The sequence below is a fragment of the Acanthochromis polyacanthus genome, chromosome 1, assembly GCF_021347895.1.
Source record: "Acanthochromis polyacanthus isolate Apoly-LR-REF ecotype Palm Island chromosome 1, KAUST_Apoly_ChrSc, whole genome shotgun sequence".
Classification (NCBI taxonomy): domain Eukaryota; kingdom Metazoa; phylum Chordata; class Actinopteri; family Pomacentridae; genus Acanthochromis; species Acanthochromis polyacanthus.
This window is the reverse complement of record NC_067113.1, coordinates 17,522,516-17,535,802: the sequence shown is the minus strand read 5'-3', so window position 1 is coordinate 17,535,802 and position 13,287 is coordinate 17,522,516. Positions and strand designations below refer to the sequence as shown.

At 41.5% G+C, this 13,287-nt stretch overlaps 1 protein-coding gene across 2 annotated transcripts in view; it reads left to right on the top strand.

Moving 5' to 3' along the window:
• The window catches only part of LOC110963933 (latent-transforming growth factor beta-binding protein 2), an 89,141-nt gene extending 76,527 nt beyond the window's left edge, over positions 1-12,614 (top strand). The window contains exons 32-41 of one of the 2 annotated variants that reach the window (XM_051948864.1): positions 58-186; positions 1,010-1,144; positions 2,197-2,397; positions 2,518-2,610; positions 2,847-2,975; positions 3,196-3,336; positions 5,308-5,481; positions 5,599-5,877; positions 7,349-7,498; positions 10,337-12,614. In XM_051948864.1, coding sequence (XP_051804824.1) covers positions 58-186; positions 1,010-1,144; positions 2,197-2,397; positions 2,518-2,610; positions 2,847-2,975; positions 3,196-3,336; positions 5,308-5,481; positions 5,599-5,877; positions 7,349-7,498; positions 10,337-10,512 — 1,607 coding nt within the window. In that variant the 3' untranslated portion in view covers positions 10,513-12,614. The remainder of the gene's footprint in view (positions 1-57; positions 187-1,009; positions 1,145-2,196; positions 2,398-2,517; positions 2,611-2,846; positions 2,976-3,195; positions 3,337-5,307; positions 5,482-5,598; positions 5,878-7,348; positions 7,499-10,336) is intronic. The other variant, XM_022212462.2, reaches the window with a different exon arrangement.
• The last annotated feature ends 673 nt before the right edge of the window (positions 12,615-13,287 follow it).

Sequence of the window (13,287 nt, the reverse complement as noted above, 5' to 3'; positions counted from 1 at the left end):
CTGTTGTGCAGATTGACACTGTAAATATTAACGTTGCTCTCACCTCTCGGCTTGCAGATATTGATGAGTGCGACAATGAAACAATCTGTGGGAACCACGGCTTCTGCGAGAATACAGATGGCTCCTTCCGCTGTCAGTGTGACCAAGGATACGCCAACCCACCCGGAGATACGAGCAGATGTGTCGGTATGTGACCACCGGCCAGTAAATATCTGCTATAGATGCTTACGGAGTGTGTTGATACAATGCCGTCTTTAAAAAAAATAATGAATTCTTCCTTTTAACAAGAGCTGACAGTGTGCACAAATTCTAATAAAGCTTATTAACTTGGGCACTGTGGTTATTTTAAGCCAATTTCACACATATAGTTCTGCTGGATTACAAGAAAACCAATTGTCTGTTCATCCGCAGCTGAAAATAGTCCCTAACAAATGTGCTATTATACTTTTTTGATAATGTTCACTCAAACCACAGTGCCCAGCTGTTTTGGGAAACTGCCTATTTTGAGAATGAAAGTCAGTATTTATGACCTTTCCTCAAAATGTGCATGTTGAATAGGACCCAGTGGGTTTGGAAATGAAAGCCACAAACACATGAGAGACAACAAGCGAATATGAGGAGGCGAATTACGACGTTTCAGTTTTGAACTTAACTTTTATTTGTTGTGTATAATTGCCACATCTGTTTGGTCCTCGTTTTTATTTGGGAAGTTTAGAAGCTTTCAATGTTTAATAAACAGGAAAATAAATTTTGCTTCAAAATTGGATCCATCCATCATCCAGAGGAAGTGTCTTCTCTTTATAAGAAGCTACTGGTGACATAAATTTAGATTTTATGGTATTATGTAAAGAGATATATGAAATACTTTGTTTTTCACTTGGATATGAAGTAACCACCTGATAAAAACTGTTATTTTGCATGACCTTGCCACGACCTTGTTGAGCGCCTGCCTGCGTGTACGTGCCTGATCCTCTGCTGACCTCACGCCGTCCTCTCCTGCCTTTCTCAGACGTGAACGAGTGCGAGATGAGCTTGGCAGTGTGCGGTGAGGTCCTGTGTGAGAACGTCGATGGCAGCTTCCTGTGCATCTGCCCCAACGACAATGAGGAATTTGATCCCATCACCAGCCAGTGCCGCTCCATTGGTAATAGAGCAGGACTAGCACTCACAGTGACTCACCGGACTTAATTCTCCATCCCATCGTTGGGAGACGGAGTTTTCCCTGATTTAATGAGCCGTCTCTCATTATCCAAACAAGGGTGACGAGGTGGACATTTCTTTGACCACGTCTCGTAGAGTATCTGTTGACCTGTCTGTTTCCATTTGTTTTATAGGCTGGGGTTATGGCTGGGTGGGTTGCCTGCAAAAAATGCGTATTAGCCTAATCCCTCGGACGAACGATGAAGTAACTCCTCCAGCAGAGCCAAGCAGCTGCCCTGAGGCCACAGTTACTGTAAACCCATTTTCCCACCAAGACAAACAAGGATAAGGTGTAGCTATTGGCAATTAGAGCTAAAGACACACTGCTTTCCTCCGTGCTAAAATGATCTTAACTGTAGAGGTTACAGATATGCAATATGTTGCAATTTCAGATTAACAGAACAAGCCTTTTGAGTCATGGAAATACCATCACATCTCCAGCTTGATAGGCGTATGTGTACACAAATTGGGTGTATTTACACTATTAGGCGGCGCGCCCTCAGCGGGGATGTTTTTTCTTCTGCCCGGGCACTAAACCCCAGTTATGCCTTTGTGTACCTTTTTGCCACATTCCGCTGTTTGCTTTTGACGTGTGTTAATCAATCATGTGAGGCTGAATGGTGTGTTGACTCACATGCCAGTGTTTCCATTTGGCTAAGCCAGCAGCTTAAGGGTGAAATGCCTGAGCCCATGCCTTTGGACAAATGAGCCAGCTCAGCAGTGGCAGGCGAGGGGTAATGTACTACCTGCTGGAGGTGTTTGGACACACTGACAGATGGAGAGCTGAGAAGAAGCCTTTTGACACCATTATCTGATGAAATCCTACCAAAGTGTGGGATTTACTGTTACTTTACATACTGGGAGATCCCACCACAGTAGTGAGATTTGGGTTTAAGTTGCTTTAACAGTGAGCTTTGCCCTACTGAAAGACCAAAACAGGTGGATTTCTGACTATGATTAATGGCCTGAAGAAATACTTTCTTTGTTGATCTACAGCTCTGCTTGACACCAAACCCATCCCTTCGTCCGCTCCCTCAGGGGAGGAGAAGAGGAAGGAGTGCTACTATAATGTGGATGATAGGAACTTCTGCGATAACGTCTTGTCTCGCAACATCACCAAGCAGGAGTGCTGCTGTACAGTCGGTTCAGGCTGGGGTGACAATTGCGAGATCCACCCCTGTCCAGTCCTAGGAAGAGGTACGACAGCATCTGTATCGATACTTTATTAAAGCAAAATGCATGTTTTTATGTGAAACTGGCATTTTTGAGTGTTTTAGAATCTTTTCCTTTACTCATCAACTTTTATTTATTTTCCAGAGGATTATATCCAGTTGTGTCCCCATGGCTCGGGATTAATTCCCTTGCCTGTTTCCTCTACACAAAGTCTCGGAGAACAACGGCCTTACATAGGTACAACACTCACACTCATAAATACTAACTTATTTTATTGATTTCCCTGAGTTTTTATAGCTTCCCTTCACGCAGAACTTGGCACAAAGAAGTGGAACGTCACACCCTGTTTTATGTCTATCTGTAGCAACGTTTAAAGCCAGATAGGCAGGCATAATCCCTCACCAGGTTTACGAGGCTGTCTGTGCAGGTGATTTATTTGATATTAATTTGTGACTCTGTCTTTCTCCCCTTAGATGCAAATGAGTGTGAGATGTTTGAATCTGACATTTGTAAGAATGGACGGTGTTCAAATAGCTTAGCCAGCTATACCTGCTTCTGTCGCTCCGGCTTCTACTACGACAACATCCGGCTTGAATGCGTGGGTAAGAAATGACATTTACCTTTATTTTTTAACATTTGAAAACATCATCACTATGATCACGGTGATCTGCATCTCATTCCAGTGTCTTTTTCCTCGTTTCTTTGTGAAGGCGGTTGATCTTTGGACACGACTCATTGTCTACTTTCAGTGTTTATACTAATATGTTACAATGTACTGAGCTGATCAGTGTCTCTGTGTGTCTCCTGTTCATTTGTTTCTAGATTATGATGAGTGTGAATTTAGAAACTCCTGTGAGAATGGAGAATGTGTGAACACACCCGGGTCTTTCAACTGTTTCTGCAGTCCTCCATTAGTGTTGGACAGCACACGGCGACGCTGCATTGGTGTGAACACCACAGAAGGTGTGACACACACACACACAAACATGCCAATATGTATTATATTGTTGTTTTTGCATAATTAATGTTCAGCTAGCGATTCTAATTCAGTTCACTTGTTGTCAAACTCAGCAAATATCTCATTGAGGTCTGAGAGCTGTCTGTTGTGTGTAAAAGGCAGAAACGTCTGATGTTTGTTCGCAGCGCTGTGTCTATAAATGAGAAACAAAGTGGCTTGGACCAATCCACACAACACTATTCTAGTGTGTCCTGTGCATGTTTGTGTTCCAGTAAATCTGGCATGCCAACTATCTAAATGTAGTAGCTAGAAAAATATCAGCAATTCTTCTAAAGAATTGCAGACACTGCTTTTGAAAAGGAAAAAACTCCCTACCCACTCATAAGGGTGATCATCTGCTCAGGTCCTCTACCAGAGGTGTCACGCAACAGAATAGAACCCAAGCAGCAGGCACAGACAGGAGGGTGAAATTGATGATGATTTAATGAAAACTCGAATATAAGAACAGAAAAAAACTCTTAATATTGAAAGCAGGAGGGAAACAGTGGGGAGGAGAAAATAAACTAACCTAAGCCAAGGGCGGACCCGAAGGCCGAGATAAACTAACATAAAACTAAACTAAATTAAAAGGGAAGGTGGCTTACGGAGTCCAGGGAAAGGTAGACGGAAGACGGGGGGACGAGCTGTCAGAGACGGTGGGGGATTTGAGTGACGAGGGCTGGTGGAGCGGACAAGATCATCTGAGGGCGACGGGATCCGAGGAGCGGGGATGTGATGAAGGTAATCCAGTACCGAAACAATGTCCCGGGGAAACGACGTGGAGCGAGGAGGCTGAAGCGGTGTGCAGGGTTGACAGAGAGTCCGTGTCGCAGAGGGGATGGAATAATGATGCAGCACTGAGCAGCGTCTAGCGCCCTGCTTTAAACGGCGCTGATTAGCCATTTCTGCCGGCTGCGTTCTCAGCACAGCCGCTCTTCGTTATACTGATGAGCCAGCGCATCTGAGCAGGAGTGTGACCAGAGGCCTGTGAGCTCTGCACTTAATCTTGCCTGTTCCTAGAAATGCACTCTTGTGGACAAAGATGTCAGGTATTTTTCCTGGTATTTAGTAATGCCATACTTTCAGTTTAGGAGTCACACATCTGAAATGTGAGCAGGATAGCTCAGTGGGTAACACTACTACTTTGGTGGAGAAGATCGGGGTTTGAATCCCAGTAAGGGAGGTGTGGCAAGTCCAATGTGGGTGCCTGACACCAGGTCCTTCTTGCTATTAAGCCTACCTTAAATATGAGCAAAACAGTAAATTTCAGAGCCATACTGTCTGAAGTGGGCCACTGGAACGAGACATTTCTCAACTGGGGGACGGAATATGAATGACAACCCCTGTCAAAAGTTTTAGGACACTTTCTCATTCAAATAAAGTAGAACCTGTCCTACAACTTTTGACAGGGGGTGTATCTACCAAATTTGGTACACATATGCAGCACATCAGGCTGAACAAAAAAGTCAGTGACAGCCACATTCCAAACCCAACAGGAAGTGAGCTATTTTGCGTTGAATGTCAGATTTTGCCCATTTTTCATTTTATTCTAGAGCGAACTCCTCCTAGGGGTAAACTCCAATTCACCTCAAATTCGGCCAGTACATACAGGAGGCCTTAATGATCCAAAGTTATTAAAATCTTTTTTCAAAGTCAAAGGGCGTGTCTGTGGCGGCCTCTGGAATTTTGATCCTTCGCCATGAAATTTCAAATGCTGTGTAAATGCCCGGAATATGCTCCAATCTGCCTGAAACTTTACATGTATGATCAGAGTCCTGCCCTGATCACATCCATATGATTAAATACACCCCCTGTCAAAAGTTGTAGGACAGGTTCTACTTTATTTGAATGAGACAGTGTCCTAAAACTTTTGACAGGAGGTGTATGTATATTTGTTATTATACCCTTTGTGAAATACTTCTCATTCTGTCTTCGAGGGCCTATAGAATATGATCACGATGTGCATGTGGACATCTGCTGGCAGCGAATTGAAGGGGACAACATGTGTGCGGAGCCCCTCCAGGGACGCAGAACTACATACACTGAATGCTGCTGTCTGTATGGGATCGCCTGGAGTGGAAATTGTGCCTTCTGTCCCAAGAGATACTCTGGTGAGAAGCGGGACACACACAAGACAACGATTACTTTGTTAAATAATCAATTAATTGCAATGTTATGAAATAAGCAGAATAATGATGTTCACGATCGTTGTGTGCTGCTGTACACAGAGGACTACGCAATAATGTGCAACCTGCCTTGGAGGGAAGGTTCAGATAGTCTGCGAGAGCGGATCGGATACGAGTATGGTGGTGAGGGGCCCGAGGATCCTGCAGAGCATTTAGGTCCTCCATACTGGGATAATTATGGCGGCGCTGCAGGACCCTATGACATTCCTGAGAGCGTTCCCCTGTTTATTGACAATGACTACAGCATTCAGCAGCCACCAGTCCGAGTCCCCATCCAACGACCACGAGAGAACCAGCCACAACATGTGCACCCCTATGCTGGTGGGTTTATGCTCCACTATGTTGATGAGCACTTTAGCCCAGTATTTAATGAGCTTATCTAATGTCTGACATGTAAAGTAAACATGCTGCAGAGCAATTACTTTTCCACAGTGGTGAAGAAGTGTTCAGATAGAAAGTAAAAGTGCAAATACAGTAAGGTGTAAGTGCTTCACAAGTAAGACAACAGTATTAGCAGCAACATGTAATGAAAGTGTTAAAGTAAAAGTACTGGTTTGGTCCTTCTGACTGATGTATTATTATATATGACATCATTAGATCATTAATACTGAAGCATCAGAGTGTCAGCAGCAGGTTACTGTTGTAGCTGCTGCAGGTGGAGCCAATTTGAACTACTTTATATCCAGTTTTATATACAGGGACAGCAGATAAATCTAAATGCTCGTCAGATGATTAATGAGTGAGGAAAGACAAAAAAACAAAGTTCCGATCCATAAATCTGTTTTCAGTTTTTGGGCTTTTTCTGTAATCTTTGATTTTTGTCAGATATTGGATCATTTGAACATTTATTGAAATGAAACCATGTGAGAAATTGAGAGGGAAAAATCCCTTGTTTGGTGGAGCTGTGAACAAGTCATAGACAGCTGAAATGTGACTCAATTACAAGCTTCTTTTGTAAGACGCCAGAAGCCAAAAAAATGTTGGAACGCACAGGTTTCGTCTTTAACAATGTGTTATATTTTAAATGCTTGTTATATTATCCATTGTGTAAAATGTTTATTTTAGAAATAAACTAAAGCTGTCAAATAAATGTCGTGGGGTAGAAAGTACAATTATTACCTCTGAAATGTGGTGGAGTGGGAGTATAAAGTAACATAAACTGGAAATACTACCTCAGTAGTACCGCAGAACTCTTCATAAGTGCAGAACAGAGGTGAACCTATTTCATTGTTTTCTGCCACTGCTTTTATCGTGGCTATAATGATACAAACTATGCAGTTTGATGTATATAAAAGTGTTTATTAAAAATGCCATGCGTAAAAAAGAAAGGTAGATTCAGGTCCCTTCAAAAATAGACAAATATGGAAAAGAAAGGTCCATTAACTTGAATTAAATGAATTAGTTACTTAAAGAGGTGACAGTTCCTAATGATAGTTCTTAAAGCGTCTTACAAGTTCTACCAGGTTAGTTAAGGCTTAAAGAGTTAATACAGTTTAGCTACTTTACAAGAAAACTTTTGCAGATTCCATGTAATAGTGCACTGACATTTAAAAGGAGACACTCTTTATAAATATCTGTTTGCTTAAGGTTTTTATTCAACTCTTCTTATTTCAAAAAATCAATCAAGCATGTAATTTGCCCAAAAAGATTTCCGGAAGCATAGAGATTATACAGGATAATGTGATAAATACAAATTTCCAAGAAGTAATGTGGAAAATAAAAGCATGAATTGTTGCGTAGCAATACCAGTAACCACAATGTATCCTTACATGTGTTTTATATGTTCAATCAGATCGCAATGAGGGGTTTGAGGGTCTCCGAGCAGAAGAATGTGGAGTCCTGAATGGGTGTGAAAACGGCCGCTGTGTGCGTGTGCGAGAAGGCTACACCTGCGACTGCTTCGACGGTTACAAACTTGACCTCGACAAGATGGCCTGTATAGGTGGGTTCTTTCCCCTTCATCTTTGATATCACTCTCAGTGGACCACCCATGTTTAGACTCCGAGTTAAAAAAAATAAAAATGTTCAGGGACTTTCTTGAATCAATAGGGGAATCCATCACTTCATTTTATCTTGTTTCACAATGTGGTGTTGAGTCTTGAAAACAAACCGCAGCGAACCCTCCCTTCAGGTTTAAGCCTTTTGGAGCCAGGTCCTGGATTAATTTCAGCAGGGTAACTCTTCATGCTGTATATCATCAAGCTCAAGGAGAAGCTTTGAGTTTAACAACCTTGCATTAAGTTATGTTTTATGGGAAAGTAATGAAAGCAGTGTACTCCTCGAAACCATTGTGTGTTACCCTTTGGTCAGAAATTCCCTAGTTGCACACTGCCAAGAGTGAGGAGGCCTTGAATCTTAGCCACTTGTGTATTACATGAGATATTATATCTTTTACATGTACTTTGTTTGCTTTGTAAGAAAGTGAGATGTCTTGTTTCAATGAAACGCTATGATTACAATATTCTGTCTGCAGACGAGCTTATCGCTTTCAAGGTCAGCGGTTTTCCCATGGAAAATGATTGAATTCCTCTTCTGTGGAAACATGTGGGAGCTGCGCAACTCGTGCCATGCCTCCTATTATAAATATCACCACTTGCATTTCCCCAGCAGAACATGACATAAACAGAGAGAGGGTCATTTGAGATTGAATGCTATGAAATGACAATCAGACCTCCCGCGCTGAAAAAGGGAAAGAACAACTTATTGAAGGCCAAGAGGAAACATAATCCAATGCACTGTTAATTTTACCATCATTCCGAACAGCCCAGTGCTCGGGATGGCTGGGACTTCAAGTTCAGATCCTGAGCGGCCGACACGCAACATGACGGCATGTTTGAATAAAGATATACAAGATGAGATGTTACGCAACATATCATTTTGTTGAGTGACAGCCTTGTACCTCCAAACGTGAACTTTTGTGGAACTAATTAAAACAACCTTTGCTTGTTCCTCATAAGGTTGTATGAAGTTCTCAACAGTCCCACCATTGCTGAGAAAGCTGTGTGATGTGATCAGAGGAAATTCATGACTCAGCTATGTTAGGAATCATCATACTGAGGATGAATAAATCCCTATTTCCTCATTCTTTCAGCCACCAACTCAGTGAGAGGCTGCAATGATGATGATGAAATGTTTGGTCAAATCAAATATCGTGTTTTGCCCGAACAACACTCCAAAACCTCCTAATCCATTATACCAATCAGCCACAACATTTAAACCACTGAAAAGTAAAGAGAATGTGGGGTATATTATACAGCAAGTAAACAGTCAGTTCTTGAAGTTGATGTGTTGGAAGCAAGAAAAATGGGCAGCGTGAGGATGTGAGAGATTTTGACAAAGGCAAAACTGTGATGGCTAGATGGCTGGGTCAGATCATCTCCAAAACAGCAGGTCTTATGGGCTGTTCCAAGTGGTTAGTATGTACCAGCAGTGGTTCCAGGAAGGACAGCCAATGAACCACCAACAGGATCATTGATGCGAGTGAGGAATGAAGGTTAGTGCATGTGGTTCAATCCCACAGAAAAACTACTGTTGCACAACTGTTGAAAACCTCAACGCTGGCAATGATGGACAGAAATCAGAACACACAGTAAATCACAGTTTGCTGCAACCGGTCAGGGTGTCCGTGCTGATCCTGTCTGTCTACTCCTGTAAATGTCAATAATGGGCACATTAGCACCAGGACTGGACCATGGATCAACCATAGATCAGTGGAAGAAAGCTTCCTGTACGTCTTCTGGATAGCTGGGTTCCTGTGCATTGTGGGTAATGGATGACAGCAGGATGCACTATGAGAAGAAGGCAAGCTGGTAGAGGCAGTGTGATGCTCTGAGCAATGTTCTGCTGGGGAACCTTGGGTCCTGGCATTCATGTGGATGTTACTTAGAGACATACCACCTCCCCAAACATTGTAGCAGACTACATAGAGCCCTTCTTGGCAGTGGTGTTCCCTGATGGCTTTGACCTCTTTCAGCAGGACAAAGCTCCCTGCCACACTGCAAATATTCATTCAGGAACGGTGTAGGTGCATGACAAACACTTAAAGATATCAACTTGACCTCCAAATACTCCAGATCTCACTTTATCAAGCATCTGTGGAATGCGCAGGAAAAACAACTCCGATCCATGAAGGCACCACCGCATAATTTGCAGGACTTAATGGATCTGCTTCCAACATCTTGGTCCCTGATACCACAGAACACTGTTTTCAGTCTTGTAGAGTTCATGCCTGGACAGATCAGGGCTGTTTTGGTGGTACGATTGAGCTGTACATAATATTATACAGGTGGTTTCAATGGCGTGTCGGTTTGGTGTAATTTCAGAGAAAGACAAACAGAAAATCCTCACACTTGAGAAACAGGAACCAGAGTATGTTTGGTATTTTTGATTGAAAAATTTGTAGTTGGTTATCCAGAGTTTTTTTTTTTTTTTGAGGTTATGGAATATGTTATAAAGAAAAGGTCCAGAATAGCTGATAAAAGACACTAAATAAACCTTAAAGAGGTTTTGTCCCCTGCTTGTTTCCAAAGTCAAGAATGAGCCTTGAAACTCAGATTCAGTGTGATTTATGATGGTGAAATTGCAATGAAAGGAAGGAAGGCAAGAAGAAATAAAAGAAGGATATGAGAAATAAACTCCAAGGAATTACAAATATAAATTATATTAGCATTCCCACCTCTCATACCCATAAGGCCACTCAGCAGCAGATGTGGCGCAGGCAGCTGTTTCAGCTGTGGAATCTCCCTGCTGACTAACTCGTCATGTCTCCGTTTTCCTGCAGACATAAACGAATGTAAGGACATCAGCGACAAGGTGCCCTTGTGTCAGAACGGGCACTGCACCAACACAGACGGATCCTACAAGTGCACCTGTTTGCCAGGCTTTGTGGCCTCTGCCAAGCCGCACAAATGCATCCCAACAATCCCGGAGGCTGGTCTTAGGGAGGCGGGAAACTGAGACAGAGACCGTCGGAGCGCTGGCTTCTCCTGCTCCCTCAAAGATCACCTTTCATCCCTCTGCCCTTTCCCCCCGAGGGCCCGGCACTAAACCTCCAATAGTAACGCTGAAACGTCCAAACTCGTTTCCCTGCATACCACAAACACACACCGGCACAAACATGTACACACAAAAGCACACACACTTGCATTCAGCACAGAACACATTCACATCCCCCCCTCATACACATTCAAGAGGACCAGGAACTGTGCAGTGAATGTATTACATGGGATTTAGGATTCACCAGATATCCATTTGCCTTAAAGGGATTTTGTGGACTGATCTTTTTTATTCAGTAACCCCAGGCAATTTGATATACAGATATGCTTTCCACATTATTTTCTCTGTCACTTTCCTTTTTTCCTCTTTTTTTGTGTTATTTATTTCATTTACATGACGGGCCTCTGCAAACTAAGAAAGCAACCTATTTCAGAGGGCATACTTGATTCCTCTTGTTTTATTTGTCTCGCCAATTGACTTCAGAGAGAGTGTGGGGAGATAGTAAATGTATTTTGTAAAGGAAGGAATGTCATAAGATTTCAGCCATACTATATCAGCATGTGCGTCACTGTCAAACCTCTCACCAAAATATGTCTCACTCAGTCACTGTAATTTGCTTTGGCCTTGGACTAAACGGACGCCAGGGTCGACCAACTTCCAAAATCATTCAAAGAACAAACTTTTCCCACAGCAGCCTTTCTTCAAGATTAACTGCAAGCTGAAGATGAAGAATCTCTGGACCAAGAACTGATACGTCAGCACAGCCAAACTTCCACATTCAAAACTTCCGCCTTTATGTGCGCACAGAAAGACTGTAGATGTATATGATGATCTATGTAATGTTCTGAAAGCGGTGCAATAGGTGTGACCTGCCTTCTTCTGTTTGACACCATTTTCATATAGTTCCAGCAATGAAGTAGGAAAGCATGGACTCAGTTCCTGACCCCGACTTTTTTTTTCTTTCTAACAGTATTAACTTGTTTTATACTTCTGAAAAAAAGAAAAACAACAAAAAAAATCATATGCACCCTGAGTTTGATGCTAGGCTAAGTTCTAGCCTAGTGCAGAAAGGTAAGCTCATTTAACAATCAAAAAAATCACCGCTTAAAATGAGAGATTGGTTTTATGCACCAATGACACACAGGCAATTAGATCTCTGCTCTCACATCAGACCATTCCCATGTGTGCATCTCTGAATGCATGTCAAGACAAAGGCTTCGTTGGAGAGGTTTGGTATATTTTGTACAGATCTAGTACTATGTATTATTTTTGTTACATATTCTCTTAATGCATTATAGCACAACCAATATTTTGTTTGACATAAAACATAAAATGTAAGAAAAATCTGGCATTATAGCTTTGTAGATTTATATATGTCTGTAAAAATGTTTTTTTAAACATATCTTTTTATGTATGAGGAGAGTGGCTGACACTGTACCAGAGGAACTGTGTGTATTCCCTGCCCTGTGGAGCAGACAATGAATTATATTTTTTGGAAGTGGCAGCACTGTTCTAATCGCAGACATTTTGTCTCCATAAGTTCATTACAAAGACAATACTTTTGAAATGCAAGCACCGACTTCTGTGCATCACAACTTTACAGCTAAATATTAGTAATTGTGAGCATTATTTCTTTTTAGTCTCTATTGGATCCTTACGTCATGAATGTATCACAGACAGTATCCGCCTCCGCCTCTGGTTAATGAATTCATACCCATTCATACATTGTAGTCTTTTATAGTCAGGAAGAAATCTCAGCAGAATCATTAAAGTCTAATTCTAACTTTGGATGATAGCTAATGTTGATGGCTTATACAGTTAACCTGCATTCATAATCTCTAAAGCTACAACAAATGTGTTCACTCGATGCCCACCGTATTTCACTGTGCTGTCCGGAAACATTTAGGTCAAAGTCGGAATGGTTAAAAACTTTCAAAACCACAAATGACTTGAGATAAATGCCTTGTTGTGAAGCTGTGGTCAATGGAAATATCATGCTCATTCATTTTGTTTACCTCTTGACTGTAATCACTATCAGTCATCAAAATAAAACATAAAAAATATCTGTCTCCTCGATCATTTATTCTGAAATATGGCACACTACATTCACCGTGTGTATATCCAGAGAGAGTGAGTTTATTTGTGATACAGCAAGAAGGGAAAGTTTGTTGTAGCACACGGTACACAACCTCTAATGATCAGAAAGTCATCACACCAAACAGTGGAGCTACTAAACACTTAGGTGCAGGTATTTCCACAGATCATTGGCACGTTGTTGTGTAAGTGTGATGTGTTTGGCATCAGTGGAAGAGTTTGACTAAGGTAAAAGTAGCAAAACTGCAATGTAAACACACTGTTCCTTGCTTAAATTTGAAACAAAAATATGAAAAAGTGCAGAATAGTTGCCCAAAAATAATTACTATGAACTGACAACTTTCCAAAGTAAAAGTAGTCATCCAGAAAGACCAATTTAGTTCATTATATTATTAAATGCTGATGTTAGAACATTGTTAAAACAGCATGTATGCAAACATGTTAATGCTGCAGCTGGTTTAGACAGAGCTAATTTTACCTAATGTATGTATAATTTAACAGGATAATGCAGCAGTTTATGCAAACTAATTGGTTTGAATGTAACATCTGCAAAGTAGCTGTACAATTTTACTTGTACAATATATACATAGTGCATTTTTCCCCTTTAAGATGTAATTAGGTAGAAGGATTACATAACAGACA